Raw genomic sequence first — 15293 nt, 5'->3', positions numbered from 1 at the left:
TGCTGTTCCTCACAATAGCTTAATGTCCATTTTCAGATATCTGAAGTACATTTGAAGATATCTCAAAATAACTTCCTGCTCATTTTGAAATATCTCATTTATTTCAAGATGTCTTAAAATAGACAAAGTATCACTGAAAACATATGCAATTTTACAGAAAGTCATTTTCACATATCTTGAAATGCATTGCAGATATCTCAAAATGCTTACAGAGTTACTTTAACAAGTCTTGAAATGTTCTGTATTTGAACTTTCTAGTTGTACACAAACTTTTTTACTTCAAGATATACTGAACTGTATTTAACTTGAAATATATTTGAAATATCTTAACATGCATTTTAAATATCTTGGAACAAATGTATTTTCAGACATTTGTAATTCTTTTTAAGACTAGGGGGGCGTTGCCCCCTGCTCACTTTGCTTCACCACCTCCATCCAGGGAACACTACGTGCCAGCCTCTTCGTATCTTTGCCACTAGTGTTGTGTAGAGGGGGCTGAACGCACGCTAAGGAGATGAGATGAGGTCGGATCAGCTGCTGGCTTGCTGCTGCTGCTGCCAAGCTGCGTGTTTTGCTTGTCGCGCTGTGCGTCGATCATTTAAAAGCCTGTACAGAAGCTGTCCTTTTGTCTCACTGCCTTGTCTCGTGAGACATTAAAGTGTCTTCGAGGAAATCACGTATCGTCTCCTTCCAAGCCTTCCAAGATTTTTTTTTTATAATAGAGAGATATCTTGATTTGTAAATATTAATGTTAATTCAGCTTGCCATACGCATAAATACCAGAGAAGACACAAAGGCCACATGAAAAAAAAAAAAAATATACATATATATATATATATATATATATATATATATATATATATATATATATATATATCCATCCATCCATCCATTTTCCAACCCGCTGAATCCGAACACAGGGTCACGGGGGTCTGCTGGAGCCAATCCCAGCCAACACAGGGCACAAGGCAGGGAACCAATCCTGGGCAGGGTGCCAACCCACCGCAGGACACACACAAACACACCCACACACCAAGCACACACTAGGGCTAATTTAGAATCACCAATCCACCTAACCTGCATGTCTTTGGACTGTGGGAGGAATATATATATATATATATATATTGTAACATGCAGGCACTGCTTTCTAACCTTGTCTGTGGGAAAGGGAGGACTGGAAGAGGAGATTTCTAATTGTAAGGGGCGGACACACCTCGGAGGGGAGGTTTTTTTGATTTGTGGTGTGTCGGAGGTGTGCTGGGGGGGTTAGAGGATTCCCAGAGTCAATGATATTGCTCCATTTTTGTATAGGACAAAGTCAACCAAAATAAAACCAAAGAGGCCCTGACAGCTGCAATTGCTCCTGTTATTATTTACCTGGATCGCTACAATATATATACTGTATATATATATATACTAGGGGGATCCTACCTGCTTGCTTTGCTCACCATCCCCCTCAGCCTGCCCGTCACACCAGCCACTTTGCATATCTGCTGCTCACGTTGTGAAGAGGGGGGTTGAATGCTCCCCAAGGAGACACGGTCGCTCCTCCTACGGAACCCCCTCTTAAACGGTGATACAATGGGAAACAAATACAGTTGTTTTTTTTTTTTTTTACCTCCTCTTTGCTCAGTCAGTAGCTGGCTTGCTGCTGCTGCCGTGTTACGTGATCTGCATCTCGCACGGTGCTTCGAACATTTTAAAGCTTGTACAGCAGCTGTCCTACTCTTTGTTTTTTATTTCCGGCCCCGGGCATGGTTAAATCTCTTGGCACAAAGTCTCGTCTCGCGGGATGTGAGTTCTTGATATTTTTTAGTATATAATTTACAAATAGAATAAGAATCTGAAAATCTAACAACTTCATATTAAAGTTCGATAAATACTGAAAAGAATGATAGCAAACATATATATGTAGGTTTTAAAATAAGCCCCATTTAAAGCGTAACAACAAAAGTGACATAAAATCATTGCACAAAATCATTGCACTTTTAGGCTTAGGATTTTCTATACTGTATATAGAGTATATATATATATATATATATAAACTGTAACTGTTAAATTATGTGCCAAAAGTAGTTACTCTGAGGACTCCAAAGCGTAAAGGTGGACAGACCAGACAACCCCAACGGTTGGATAAAAGCAGAGGCTTCCAGTTGCATATTATTATGTTCAAGTGAGGAGTGTTAGTAAATATTTTAAAGAACATTTATACAAATGAAAACACAAATGCATGTTGTATGGCAGTACACAATTACTGGTAAATAAACTGAAAGATCGGTATGTGTACGCTATTAGCAGATCTTCTTTTGCTGTCATGACAATAAATAATGAAAACTGATTATAATGAATACTTTACCTTGAGCCTGCAGTTGCGTTCTGGTCAGTGCCAAAGGATAGCATGCTATTTGGCCACAGGCAAATGAAGCAAAACTGTAGAAAAACTGCATAGAGAAGCTTGGTTTTGAGTGTCTTCTTTTTGCCCAGGATACAAGTGTCTGTGGAAAATTAAAAATAAATATATCTGGGTATAATATATATATTTGAATAAATATACCTGGAGCTCAGCAAATAACCTGACACTGAACACCATAAAAAGAAAGGGATTCATCTTTGATTTCAGGAAAAATATCATAGACTTGGCCCCCCTCTACATTAACAGTGATTGTGTGGAGAGGGTCCCAGCTTCCAAATTCTTGGGTACCATCATCTATGCTAACCTGTCTTGGACTGCAAACACTAAAGCAGTCACTTCCTGAGACTACTTAGGAAGAATAATCTGGGTCAATAGCCACTAGTGCAGTTTTACCACTCCTACATAGAGAGCATGCTGACATACTGTATCTCAGTGTGGTACAGAAGCTGCACTGCAGCAGATGGGAGAAGGCTTCAGCATGTTATCAATGCAGCTCAGAAGATTTTTGACTGCTGCCTGCCCTCCCTACAAGACTTGTACACTTCACGTTGCCTTGGCAGGGCAAAAAATATTTTGAAGGACCCCTCACATTTTTGTTTCCCTCACATCCTGGTTTTCACCTGTTTGACCTGTTGCCCTCTGGTAGGCACTATAGGTCTATCAAATCAAGGATGAGCAGACTCAGGTACAGTTTCTTTCCCAGAGCCATAACAACATTGAATCTCAATATTCACTCACCATCTGTCTCTGTGTCTGTCCCTCTCTCTTTTTTCTCTTTCTCTACACATCCACTCCGATGTATAATACTTTTATAGTAACTGTGTAAATTACTGATTGTTTCTCATTGCAACTGAAGGGGTAGTTGCTCTGTAATTTTGTTATACATGGTATATTGACAATAAATGTTTCAAATTCAAATATAGTTGTATACACTACAGCATACTTTGTATACATGTAGTGCCTTATAAGACCAAAGGCATGTCAAAATTATATAACTCTTTAATTACATAACAAAATTCAGATATTCTTTCATAATATGTACGGAAGATTGAAATAGTTAAAGCTATATCTTAAAAGGCTTTAATGTGAATACTTCTGAACTCTTTTAGAAGTATAAAGTCAACATAATCAAGGTGGAGAGAGTAGAGGCTGAGTGAGTGGAAGATTGTTGATCAGCCATCTTTGTTAATGAGAAATGTGTGTTTATCAATTCATCCATCCATCCATCCATCCTCTTCCGCTTATGCGAGATCGGGTCGCGGGGCAGCTGCTTGAGCAGAGATGCCCAGACTTCCCTCTCCCCAGCCACTTCTTCTAGCTCTTCCGGGAGAATCCCAAGGCGTTCCCAGGCCAGCCGAGAGACATAGTCCCTCCTGCGTGTCCTGGGTCTTCCCCGGGGCCTCCTCCAAGTTAGACGTGCCCGGAACACCTCACCAGGGAGGTGTCCAGGAGGCATCCTGATCAGATGCCCGAGCCACCTCATCTGACTCCTCTCGATGTGGAGGAGCAGCAGCTCTACTCTGAGTCCCTCCCGGATGACTGAGCTTCTCACCCTATCTTTAAGGGAAAGCCCAGACACCCTATGGAGGAAACTCATTTCAGCCGCTTGTATTCGCGATCTCGTTCTTTTGGTCACTACCCATAGCTCATGACCATAGGTGAGGGTAGGAATGTAAATCAACTGGTAAATTGAGAGCTTTGCCTTGCGGCTCGGCTCCTTTTTCACCACGACAGACCAATGCAGAGCCTGCATCACGCAGGATGCCCCACTGATCCGCTTGTCGATCTCACGCTCCATTCTTCCCTCACTCGTCAACAAGACCCTGAGATACTTGAACTCCTCCATTTGGGGCAGGATCTCGCTCCCAACCCTGAGAGGGCACTCCACCCTTTTTCAGCTGAGGACCATGGTCTCGGATTTGGAGGTGCTGATTCCCATCCCAGCCGCTTCACACTCAGCTGCGAACCGATCCAGAGAGAGCTGAAGATCATGGCCTGATGAAGCAAACAGGACAACATCATCTGCAAAAAGCAGTGACCCAATCCCGAGTCCACCAAATCGGACCCCCTCAACACCCAGGCTGCCCCTAGAAATTCTGTCCATAAAAGTTATGAACAGAATCGGTGACAAAGGCCATTTCACTGGAAATGGGTTTGACTTACTGCCGGCAATGTGGACCAAGCTCTGACACCGATCGTACAGGGACCGAACAGCCCTTATCAGGGGGTCCGGTACCCCATACTCTCGGAGTACCCCCCACAGGATTCCCCGAGGGACACGGTCGAACGCCTTTTCCAAGTCCACAAAACACAAGTAGACTGGTTGGGCAAACTCCCATGCACCCTCCAGGACCCTGCTAAGGGTGTAGAGCTGGTCCACTGTTCCATGACCAGGACGAAAACCACACTGTTCCTCTTGAATCTGAGGTTCGACTATCTGACGGACCCTCCTCTCCAGGACCCCCGAATAGACTTTTCCAGGTAGGCTGAGGAGAGTGATCCCTCTGTAGTTGGAACACACCTTCCGGTCCCCCTTCTTAAAGAGGGGGACCACCACCCCGATCTGCCAATCCAGAGGCACTGTCCCTGATGTCCATGTGATGTTGCAGAGGTGTGTCAACCAAGACAGTCCTACAACATCCAGAGCCTTGAGGAAGTCCGGGCGTATCTCATCCACCCCCGGGGCCCTGCCACCAAGGAGTTTTTTGACCACCTCGGTGACCTCAGTCCCAGAGATGGGGGAGCCCACCTCCGAGTCCCCAGGCTCTGCTTCCTCATTGGAAGGCATGTTATTGGGATTGAGGAGGTCTTCAAAGTACTCCCCCCACCGACCCACAACGTCCCGAGTCGAGGTCAGCAGTGCACCATCCCCACCATATACAGTGTTGACACTGCACTGCTTTACCCTCTTGAGACGCCGGATGGTGGACCAGAATCTCCTCGAAGCCGTCCGAAAGTCGTTCTCCATGGCCTCCCCAAACTCCTCCCATGCCCAAGTTTTTGCCTCAGCAACCACCAAAGCCGCATTCCGCTTGGCCTGCCGGTACCTATCAGCTGCCTCCAGAGTCCCACAGGACAAAAAGGTCCTGTAGGATTCCTTCTTCAGCTTGACGGCATCTTTCACCGCCGGTGTCCACCAACGGTTTCGGGGATTACCGCCAAGACAGGCACTGACCACCTTACGGCCACAGCTCCGGTCAGCCGCCTCAACAATAAAGGCACGGAACATGGCCCATTCGGACTCAATGTCCCCCACCTCCCTCGGGATGTGGTCGAAGTTCTGCCGGAGGTGGGAGTTGAAGCTACTTCTGACAGGGGACTCTGCCAGACATTCCCAGCAGACCCTCACAACACGTTTGGGCCTACCAGGCCTGACCGGCATCCTCCCCCACCATCGAAGCCTACTCACCACCAGGTGGTGATCAGTTGACAGCTCCACACCTCTCTTCACCCGAGTGTCCAAGACATGCGGCTGCAGGTCCGACGACACGACCACAAAGTCGATCATCGAACTGAGGCCTATGGTGTCTTGGTGCCAAGTGCACATATGAATCTTTAATTTAATATTGTTTTTTGTATCAGTATGCTGCTGCTGGAATATATGAATTTCCCCTTGGGATTAATACAGTATCTATCTATCTATCTATCTATCTATCTATCTATCTATCTATCTATCTATCTATCTATCTATCTATCTATCTATCTATCTATCTATCTATCTATCTATCTATCTATCTATCTATCTATCTATCTATCTATCTATCTATCTATCTATCTATCTATCTATCTATCTATCTCCCAGAGTTCTCTATGGTAGACTGTCTATTTGCATGGCTAAATTCACTTCTGTGTTAAAATATATTTTTATTATCTTCAGTTTGTTTATGCCCGCTTTCAAAATGGGGGAATAACACAGGTTTTTAACATGAGAACTTGTGCCTACTACGGAAAGATGAGTTAGGATGACCATTCAAAACAATGTGCTATCAAAGGAGGAAAGAATAGCCCCAGCTACAAAATGAAAATGCAAGTGGACCAAGCCTGCTTCATTATGGCACATCACTTTAAAGAACACCTTAGCTGAATTAAGAAGAATGGATGCAGACATCACTCTCTCCTTGTTACACTGAGGAAAAGCTTGCTGTTTCTTTCTCTGATTTAATTGTTCAGGGTGCATGTTTTTTTCTACTTTTCATTTCTAGTATTTAATGCCTGGTTTCTCTGCAAATGAATATTAGAAATTATTAAATTAAAGTTTGAACATTTCCTCACTGACACTTGCCTTGTTTATTGATATCGTCTGCCCCCTGTGTGTTAGTTCGAGTGATCTGTCATTTGTTTGGCTCTTTCAAAGATAGCAATCTGGCCTTGTTGGAGCATGTCTCTTATGCTTGTTAAGGTGCAAGCCATGCTCGTTCTGTTACAATTTTGCAGCTCTTTCAGGGGTAACAAAGTAGCCAGTTTCTAACCCCTGCTAAGGTTTTGAACCCCAGGATGCAAGCCTCTTTTTCACTTTTTAATTTGTGCAGCCCTTTCAGGGGAAGTGCTCAGGGGTAGTGATCCCTTGGCCCCTGTAAAAGTATTCTTGCTTGCTCTGTTTTGAAGCTAAAGACACCATCTTTGGCCATATTGCTTGATTTGATTTGTGTGCTTGAGATATGAGTGATGAGTGGATGTCAATGGTTGTAGATGTAAATCAAGGCTAACAATTTAGACATTTCCAGTACTAACTTGTCCACCAATATGAAAAGAACCTTAGAGGTAAAGTGTCTTTCCTGGACATTTTTTAACATCCCAAAACAATTAGTCATTCATCAGATAAATCAATCAGTAAGTTACAGTCTACAATCATGAATTCATTCATGCTTTTATTAGCTTTTTTTTTTAAAAAAGCTATTGTAGCAACATTTTAGCAGTCCATAAATCTGTTCCTTGGCTTGTGTAGACTAATTCAGGGCTGAAGTGGGTGAGAATCTAACAGAGGAGCTTTGGTCATCCTTTCAGAAACCAAACCCAAATAGGAATCCAGTCATTTTTTTTTTTGCAGTGAGGTAAGGCACACCCTTAGTAATGAATGAAACATGGAAGTTTCAGTTCCCATACAGTTTTGAACGCCTCATTATTATTATTATTATTATTATTATTACACAGTTTTATTCCACTTGCCCTCTCTGTTTGTCTGGGTCAAATTTTGCGATCAGTTTTTACCCTCTGAACCTATCTTTCAAACTTTGCATACATGCTGATCTCCGGTGACAATGCAATATTTCATCAGTTTTGACCAGGGATCTGTATGTTAATTATGTCAAATTTAAATTTTTCATTTCCTTATATTATACAGTCATGTGAAAAAGTTTGGGAACCCCTCTTAATTCTATGGATTTTTGTTTATCATTGGCTGAGCTTTCAAAGTAGAAACTTCCTTTTAAGATATGACATGACTTATGGAAACAGTAGTATTTCAGCAGTGACATTAAGTTTATTGGATTAACAGAAAATATGCAATATGCATCATAAGAAAATTAGACAGATGCATAAATTTGGGCACCCCAACAGAGATATTACATCAATACTTAATTGAGCCTCCTTTTGTAAATACAACAGCCTCTAGATGCCTCCTATAGCCTATGATGAGTGTCTGGATTCTGGATGGAGGTATTTTTGATCAATCTTCCATACAAAATCTCTCCAGTATAGTTAAATTTGATGGCTGCCGAGCATGGACAGCCTGCTTCAAATCATCCCATAGATTTTCGATGATATTCAGGTCAGGGGACTGTGACGGCCATTCCAGAACTTTGTACTTCTCCCTCTTCATGAATGCCTTTGTAGATTTCGAATGGTGTTTTGGGTCATTGTCTTCTTGGAATATCCAACCCCTGCGTAAGTTCAACTTTGTGACTGATGCTTGAACATTATCCTGAAGAATTTGTTGATATTGGGTTGAATTCATCCGACCCTCGACAGTCCCACAGCATAATGGAACCTCGATCAAATTTGACAGTAGGTAGTAGGTGATTTTCTTGGAATGCGGTGTTCTTCTTCTGCCATGTAAAGTGCTTTTTGTTATGACCAAATAACTCAATTTTTGTCTCATCGGTCCAAAGCACTTTGTTCCAAAATGAATCTGGCTTCTCTAAATGAGCATTTGCATATAACAAGAGATTCTGCTTTGTGGCGTGAGTGCAGAAAGGGCTTCTTTCTCATCACACTGCCATACAGCTGTTCTTTGTGCAAATTGTGCTGAATTGTAGAACAATGTACAGATACACCATCTGCAGCAAGATGTTCTTGCAGGTCTTTGGAGGTGATCTGTGGGTTGTCTGTAACCATTATCACAATCCTGTGCATATGCCGCTCCTGTATTTTTCTTGGCCTGCCAGACCTGCTGGGTTTAACAGCAACTGTGCATGTGGCCTTCCATTTCCTGATTGCATTCCTTACAGTTGAAACTGACAGTTTAAACCTCTGAGATAGCTTTTTGTAGCCTTCCCCTAAACCATGATACTGAACAATGTTTGTTTTCAGATCTTTTGAGAGTTGCTTTGATGATGTTATCTTTGTGGGAGGCGACACAGTCGTGGGTGAACAGGGTGTTGAGGTTGGGGCTGAGGATGCATCCCTGTGGGGTGCCTGTGTTTGTGATAATGGTGGCTGAAATCCTATTACCAATCCTAACAGACTGGGGCCTGCCAGTCAGAAAGTCTAGGAGCCAGTCACAGAGGGTGGGGTGCAGGCCAAGTACAGACAGTTTATGGGTGAGTTTATAGGGGATAACTGTGTTAAAGGCGGAGCTGTAGTCAACAAAGAGCATCCTGATGTAGGAGTCTTTGTTCTCCAGATGGGAGAGGGAATAATGTAGTCATACTGCAGGGGTCCAGAGTGTCCGATATGCTGCTCTCAGAATTTCTCAGAATGTAAACTGATTTACATTTAATTGACTCCACAAATAGACTACTGATAGATACAGTACATCTGTTGATGTGAAAACCAAACAGCAACATAGGCTTCCGCTACTGGACATCAATGACTACAGAAAAAAAGACATTCCTTACATCTCATTAAGTTCTTCATTGATTTTTTTAGATGCTGGGTAGAGTAAGAGGTGCAACTATGTTAGTCTATGCACACTAATTAATAAGAATGAACATGAACACCAACCTCATTAATAGCACACTCCATGCCAGCATATGGTACCATGCACATAATACTAGGTCTGAAACCTCTGTAGAAGGACCGCCATGATTCATTTTTAAAAACACTCTTTATGCACCCAGTGAGTCCTGTGTATGTGCCAGACTCCTGGAGATTTAACCTGACTTTTAAAACCTAATGATACAAAATAGAGAAAAATACAAATTATTACAAATGTGGTGAAACACAAATACAGGATGTTCATTAAAACATGCATCACAGAATTAAATTAAATGATAAAATAATTGTAAAAATTATATACAACTATAACATATGAATTGAAGTTTTAAGGACTGATATTTCTTTGTCAAAGAAAGATATTTAAGAAACTTAACAGTAAAACAAAGTTCCTAGTTAGACTGGATGTAAAGGCTAAGAAAAAAAGTTTGCCATGGATGTATTTAGTATTTTTCCTTTAACTGTTACTTACCTCTACAGGAAAAAATACTGTATGAGCAGCAGCACCTGAGACACAGCCAAGTGCAAATCTATGAGAAATACTCATTTGGTCATCTGTCACATGGCCAATATGTTTTACCTACAATAAGAAGCCAATAAAAAAATACAGATTACAAAATTCATCAGCATAACATTGAGCCCTGCATTACATAATGTGTCTTTAGGTAATACGTTTTAGAAGTTAGTGAAGTGGGATGTGCTTTTTCTACCATACTTCCTTTTCTTGAAGGAGCTTTGCCTGGCTGCCCTTTCTATTTGACTTGATATCAGGGGTTATCCAGATTTTTGTCCATGACACCTTAAAGTGTTTCTTTTTGAATTAGAGCAAATATTCTTTTTTATGTCATCTGTCTGTGTTTTTCATCAGGCTAAGGTGCTCAGCCAAATATCTGTTTATCTGTTATGCATACAGTAGGTCCTTAAAAAGACATTGGAAACAGGACAGGTTATTCTACTGAAAGGAATTGACACTTGTAATACCAATGCAGTGGGTGCAAGCCCCATTGCCCTCTGGGCTTTATGTGATATAGAGAGTTAACCTGCATGCACTTTAAAGTGTATTTCCGTCCAGCACCAGATGTAATTCTAGGTACTCTAGGAGCCCTAGGTAAAAAAAAAAAAAAAACAGTTTGGAGCCCTCTAACTCTCTCACCCCTCTGTCACAACATAGAAAAATGTATTACCATTGCTTTAGCACAAAGTCTAAATTAGTAAGATAAACTTTTAAGTCTGTAACAGAACATTTTTTTCTAAATATTGCTCATTGCCTGTTGCTACAATATAAGCAAGAAAATTATATTTACTCTCTTGAGGTTGGATCACTTTAGCCCAGTGGTTCTTAAACATTTTTCCCCAGTTTTGCCTTTTTTGCATTGTCCAAGGGATCCATCCCCCATGTGGAATTGTTGCTGATCATCATCACCTGGAGAATCGCTGATGTTGCTGTAAATGCTGTGGGGGTGGGATCTCATTGGAGAATTGTTGCCGATTGCCACCCGGTTGGGGTTTTGTGTTGTTTGCTCCTTGGAGAATTGCCACCAATCGTTATCCATACCCACACTTTACCTGCTACGGTATATATTGCCTTTGATTCCTGTATATCTAATCATTTTCCTTTGAAGATGACATCTGGTAGGTTGTTGAAAGATTAGGAATGAAAAACTATTTTAAGGTACATGGCTTATTTTCTTCCTTTGTGGATCTCTACCTACAAATATGCAAACTGTACCACAGACAAACCATATCACAGACTTTCGATTCCAAACCGTATCACAGACCTTCGGTTCCAGTGAGAGTTTTGAACCTTTTTGAGACCCTCCCCAAGGGGGCAACACGCCAAAACACTATTGGCGTGTCTGTCAAGGTCTGCTTGTCTGTCGTCAAGGCAACCGCAGGTTCACAGCGCCTCGCAGGTTCGGAGCGTCACAGAGGCAACTGCAAAACCACTGCCTCCACGAGCAGTGCTAATGTCGCCTGATGAGTGATGCCAAAAACATTATAATTTAGCCACTGTCCTCACCCCAACTCTGCCCGTTTGCTGTGTCTGTGTGTAGTAGAGTGGTAGCTCCCACTGTAATAAATAACCTTGCTCTTCTTGTTTCGAGTTGAATAAAACTGGTTTTCCTGAGGTCCTTAGACTCAGCCTCTTCTTTTGGGTGCAAGGCAGCAACTCACACGTCACTATATATATATATATATATATATATATATATATATATATATATATATATATATATATATATATATATATATATATATATATATATCCACCCATCCATCCATTTTCCAACCCGCTGAATCCGAACACAGGGTCACGGGGGTCTGCTGGAGCCAATCCCAGCCAACACAGGGCACAAGGCAGGAACCAATCCCAGGCAGGGTGCCAACCCACCGCAGCACACACACAAACACACCCACACACCAAGCACACACTAGGGACAATTTAGAATCGCCAATCCACCTAACCTGCATGTCTTTGGACTGTGGGAAGAAACCGGAGCGCCCGGAGGAAACCCACGCAGACATGGGGAGAACATGCAAACTCCACGCAGGGAGGACCCGGGAAACGAACCCAGGTCCCGAGATCTCCCAACTGCGAGGCAGCAGCGCTACCCACTGCGCCACCGTGCCGCCATATATATATATATATATATATATATATATATATATATATATATATAAAGTACAGTTCATATACAGTATTTTTGTATATATTACATGGTGTTTCTTTTTTACAGTTTGTTTTGTGATTGTGTTCAATGGCATCTTAGCAGGGGCCGGTGTTGTGCAACAATTAAATAAGTAAACCTGGCTCAATAATTTAAATCATTTATTAAAAAGTTTATACCAGACTTAATCTGGTGGTTATAATCACATTTTTATAATCTTCCATGAAATGCTCAATAGAGTAACATTTCTAGGAAAATATTTTTTGAGTTATGTGAAATTTTCTTTGTGCCTGGCTCCAGTACCCTGTTTCTGGGTTGGTAGGGCAGCGTTATGACCATACCTTTGCTCATGTGTGTGTAAGTGCAGTCTCAAGTAGCCCTCTGATTTGGCTGAGGACAGAGTGCACTAAAGATCCTGCCATAGCAACTGCATGCCCTCACAGAATCCATTAAAAATATTATAAAAATATATATACATAATAATAAAAAGAATACATAAAATATAAAATATTTTAAAATAATGATAATAAGAGAGATGATATATCCAACCAAAAGTGAAAACCCCTATATCACAGCAGCCATTACAGGACCAAGAGGCAAAATGCATGTAAGATTCTCCTAGAAAGTACCATTTTTTGGTTGGTTGTGGTGTTAAATATTTCTTAGTTAAAGATGCTGTTTGCCACATCCCTGGGCTTTTGACCCTCACAATCACAGTTTGTATAATGTAACGTAAAAACATAAAATAAAAATGCATAAAAATTAGGGCTGTTGTTCAATTAAATCAAATTGTGGTTACAATTTTCAATTGACATTGACTTGATACTAATTTCAATTTATTGTATTTCCTTCAAACATATTCATATTTTTCTATAAAGCAGAAATAACTCAATGATTAAGTTCTAATACAAAACAGTTTTAATAATCACTTCCCTGTGTATATTACATTTTTCCATTTAGTTTTTTAAGCAGTTTTGTGTAATAGAAACAACACCCAACTACAACAGTTGTAGCACCAAACATCCCCAACTCCATCGCCCAGGGGTTGTTATAATATTTAGGAAAACCAATACATATGGGTTGAACTGCTGTGTTGCAAGACAATATACCCACTAAAATAAATTAAATAAACACTTGATTATTAAAAAAACAGAATAATAAAATCATGGTTAAGCTTTTGTGCACAATCAGCACTGTTATAGCTCAGCTTGTGCTTATCTGTGTGATATATACAGTACGAGTTAATTATGCAGCTGTTACCTGGAGAGGAGGAATCATTAGTTTGACTGAAAATATGTATGAATTAAGTATCAAAGGACTTAAAAGCACTTCTAAATGTACATCTGATAGGGTTATTTATTTAAATGTTTTAAATTGCACATTGTCATAGAATGTGTCAAAGTAAGTCTAACTATCTTAACCTTTAGCCCTAATGTATGGAAAAATTAGCATGATCAATTTGCAATTATTATTGGTTACAATATAATATAGGCTAAGGTAGTCTATGATGTAGGATACAGTAGGTAACATACAATTAATTAAATAAAACAACATACCAAGTCTGCTTTGGGGGAAGTCTGAGTGAGATATAAGGAATCAAGCAATTTCAGCTGTTTGGGCATAGATAACACTTGCACTGTGTTATTTCAGTTCAGATATCCTGCCATGAGTGACCAAAAAGATCGATAGCAAGCATATTTGTCATCAGTAACAGGGCTGAACCACTTACAATTTGTCTTCCCCTCAGACCTATAGCTCGACAGCCTCTTTTACAAGAGTTGTTGGATTAGCAGATATCACCATACTAATGTTTAAACTGCATGTTCCATCTTGTTCTGGATGTACTGCTTGATGTAATTTTTTTTCACCATCAATGCAGAATCTGAATGCAGCATAATGGCAAGGTGCATGCTGACACACAATTTTACTCAGTCTTGGATATTTTCTGTACCTTGTAGAGGTAGTATATATATATATATATATATATATATATATATATATATATATATATATATATATATATATATATATATATATATCTGCAGTGGGCTGGCGCCCTGCCCAGGGTTTGCTTTCTGCTTTGTGCCCTGTGTTGGCTGGGACTGGCTCCAGCAGACCCCCGTGACCCTGTAGGTTGGATAATGGATGGATGGATGGACATGTATATATATATAAAATAATTACTTTATTTGTAACTTAGACAAAGCAAATGTAGTATTAGTGTTTTATATCATTAATATGCTTTCATGTCTAACCAAACCCCCAGAGTCTTTAGAACTGACTCAGAAAGTAAATTATATTGCAGATTGGGAGGAGAGTGCCTTAGACCAGTTTGGCAAGTGATTCTCTGCAGGACATACTCTCAACCAATCCCTGCAAGGAGACCAAACTACCTAACTGGCAAGCTTCACTCAACAAATGGTTTTGGGGGCAGGTGTGAAAATAAGCCAGTAACTTGGTGATGTGTTGCACCAGAATTCTCTTGGTCTAAAGTATGACTGTTTGGGATTGGTTTTGAACCACAAGCATTTCTGTACCACAACGCCCTATTGACTTTAGGATTTGGACAAAGAGTTTATAACTTCAGTCGCTTTACCATTCCCTTTCTCTCTCTCTCTCTCTCTGATCATTACCATGAAAAGGACAACACACTCAAGAGCACAGCACAGCAGCCATATTGAGAAAAGCATGTGGCCTAGAAATGATGACTTAATTAAAGACATTTATGTAACTACAAGTCTGTGTGCCACCTGAAACTACACCTCAGCATATTTTAGGTTGTATGGTTGCCAATATTCACATGTACTTTGCTTATTGTTATTATTTTATGAATATTATCAATAATATAATATTTAAAGTGGTAACTTAACTCCTGCTTGTCTTTTACTCAATGCAATTGCCTGAGATTAAATATGTAGAAATGAAGGTGGGTAGAAATTATAAAGTACAATACCTTATAAACAAAGGTAACTCTATGGGATTTGAGGCATTCTGATAAAAGCTACACATTAAAGAAAACAAAAGGGGAAAGAAGACTAATATCAAACTCTACCAAGACA

The 15293-nt window shown here is 40.5% G+C and overlaps 1 protein-coding gene across 1 annotated transcript in view; it reads right to left on the bottom strand.

Annotated features, from left to right (window-relative positions):
* The window catches only part of slc25a24l (solute carrier family 25 member 24, like), a 55216-nt gene that overhangs the window by 14366 nt on the left and 25557 nt on the right, over window positions 1-15293 (bottom strand). Inside the window, exons 7-9 of the mRNA XM_051933020.1 lie at window positions 10038-10145; window positions 9575-9742; window positions 2357-2495 (exon numbers count right to left, since the gene is read on the bottom strand). Coding sequence (XP_051788980.1) covers window positions 2357-2495; window positions 9575-9742; window positions 10038-10145 — 415 coding nt within the window. The remainder of the gene's footprint in view (window positions 1-2356; window positions 2496-9574; window positions 9743-10037; window positions 10146-15293) is intronic.

Source organism: Erpetoichthys calabaricus, chromosome 10 (assembly GCF_900747795.2).
Source record: "Erpetoichthys calabaricus chromosome 10, fErpCal1.3, whole genome shotgun sequence".
Taxonomy (NCBI): domain Eukaryota; kingdom Metazoa; phylum Chordata; class Cladistia; order Polypteriformes; family Polypteridae; genus Erpetoichthys; species Erpetoichthys calabaricus.
Note: the sequence above shows the minus strand (reverse complement) of the source record. Positions and strands in the feature narration are given on the sequence as shown.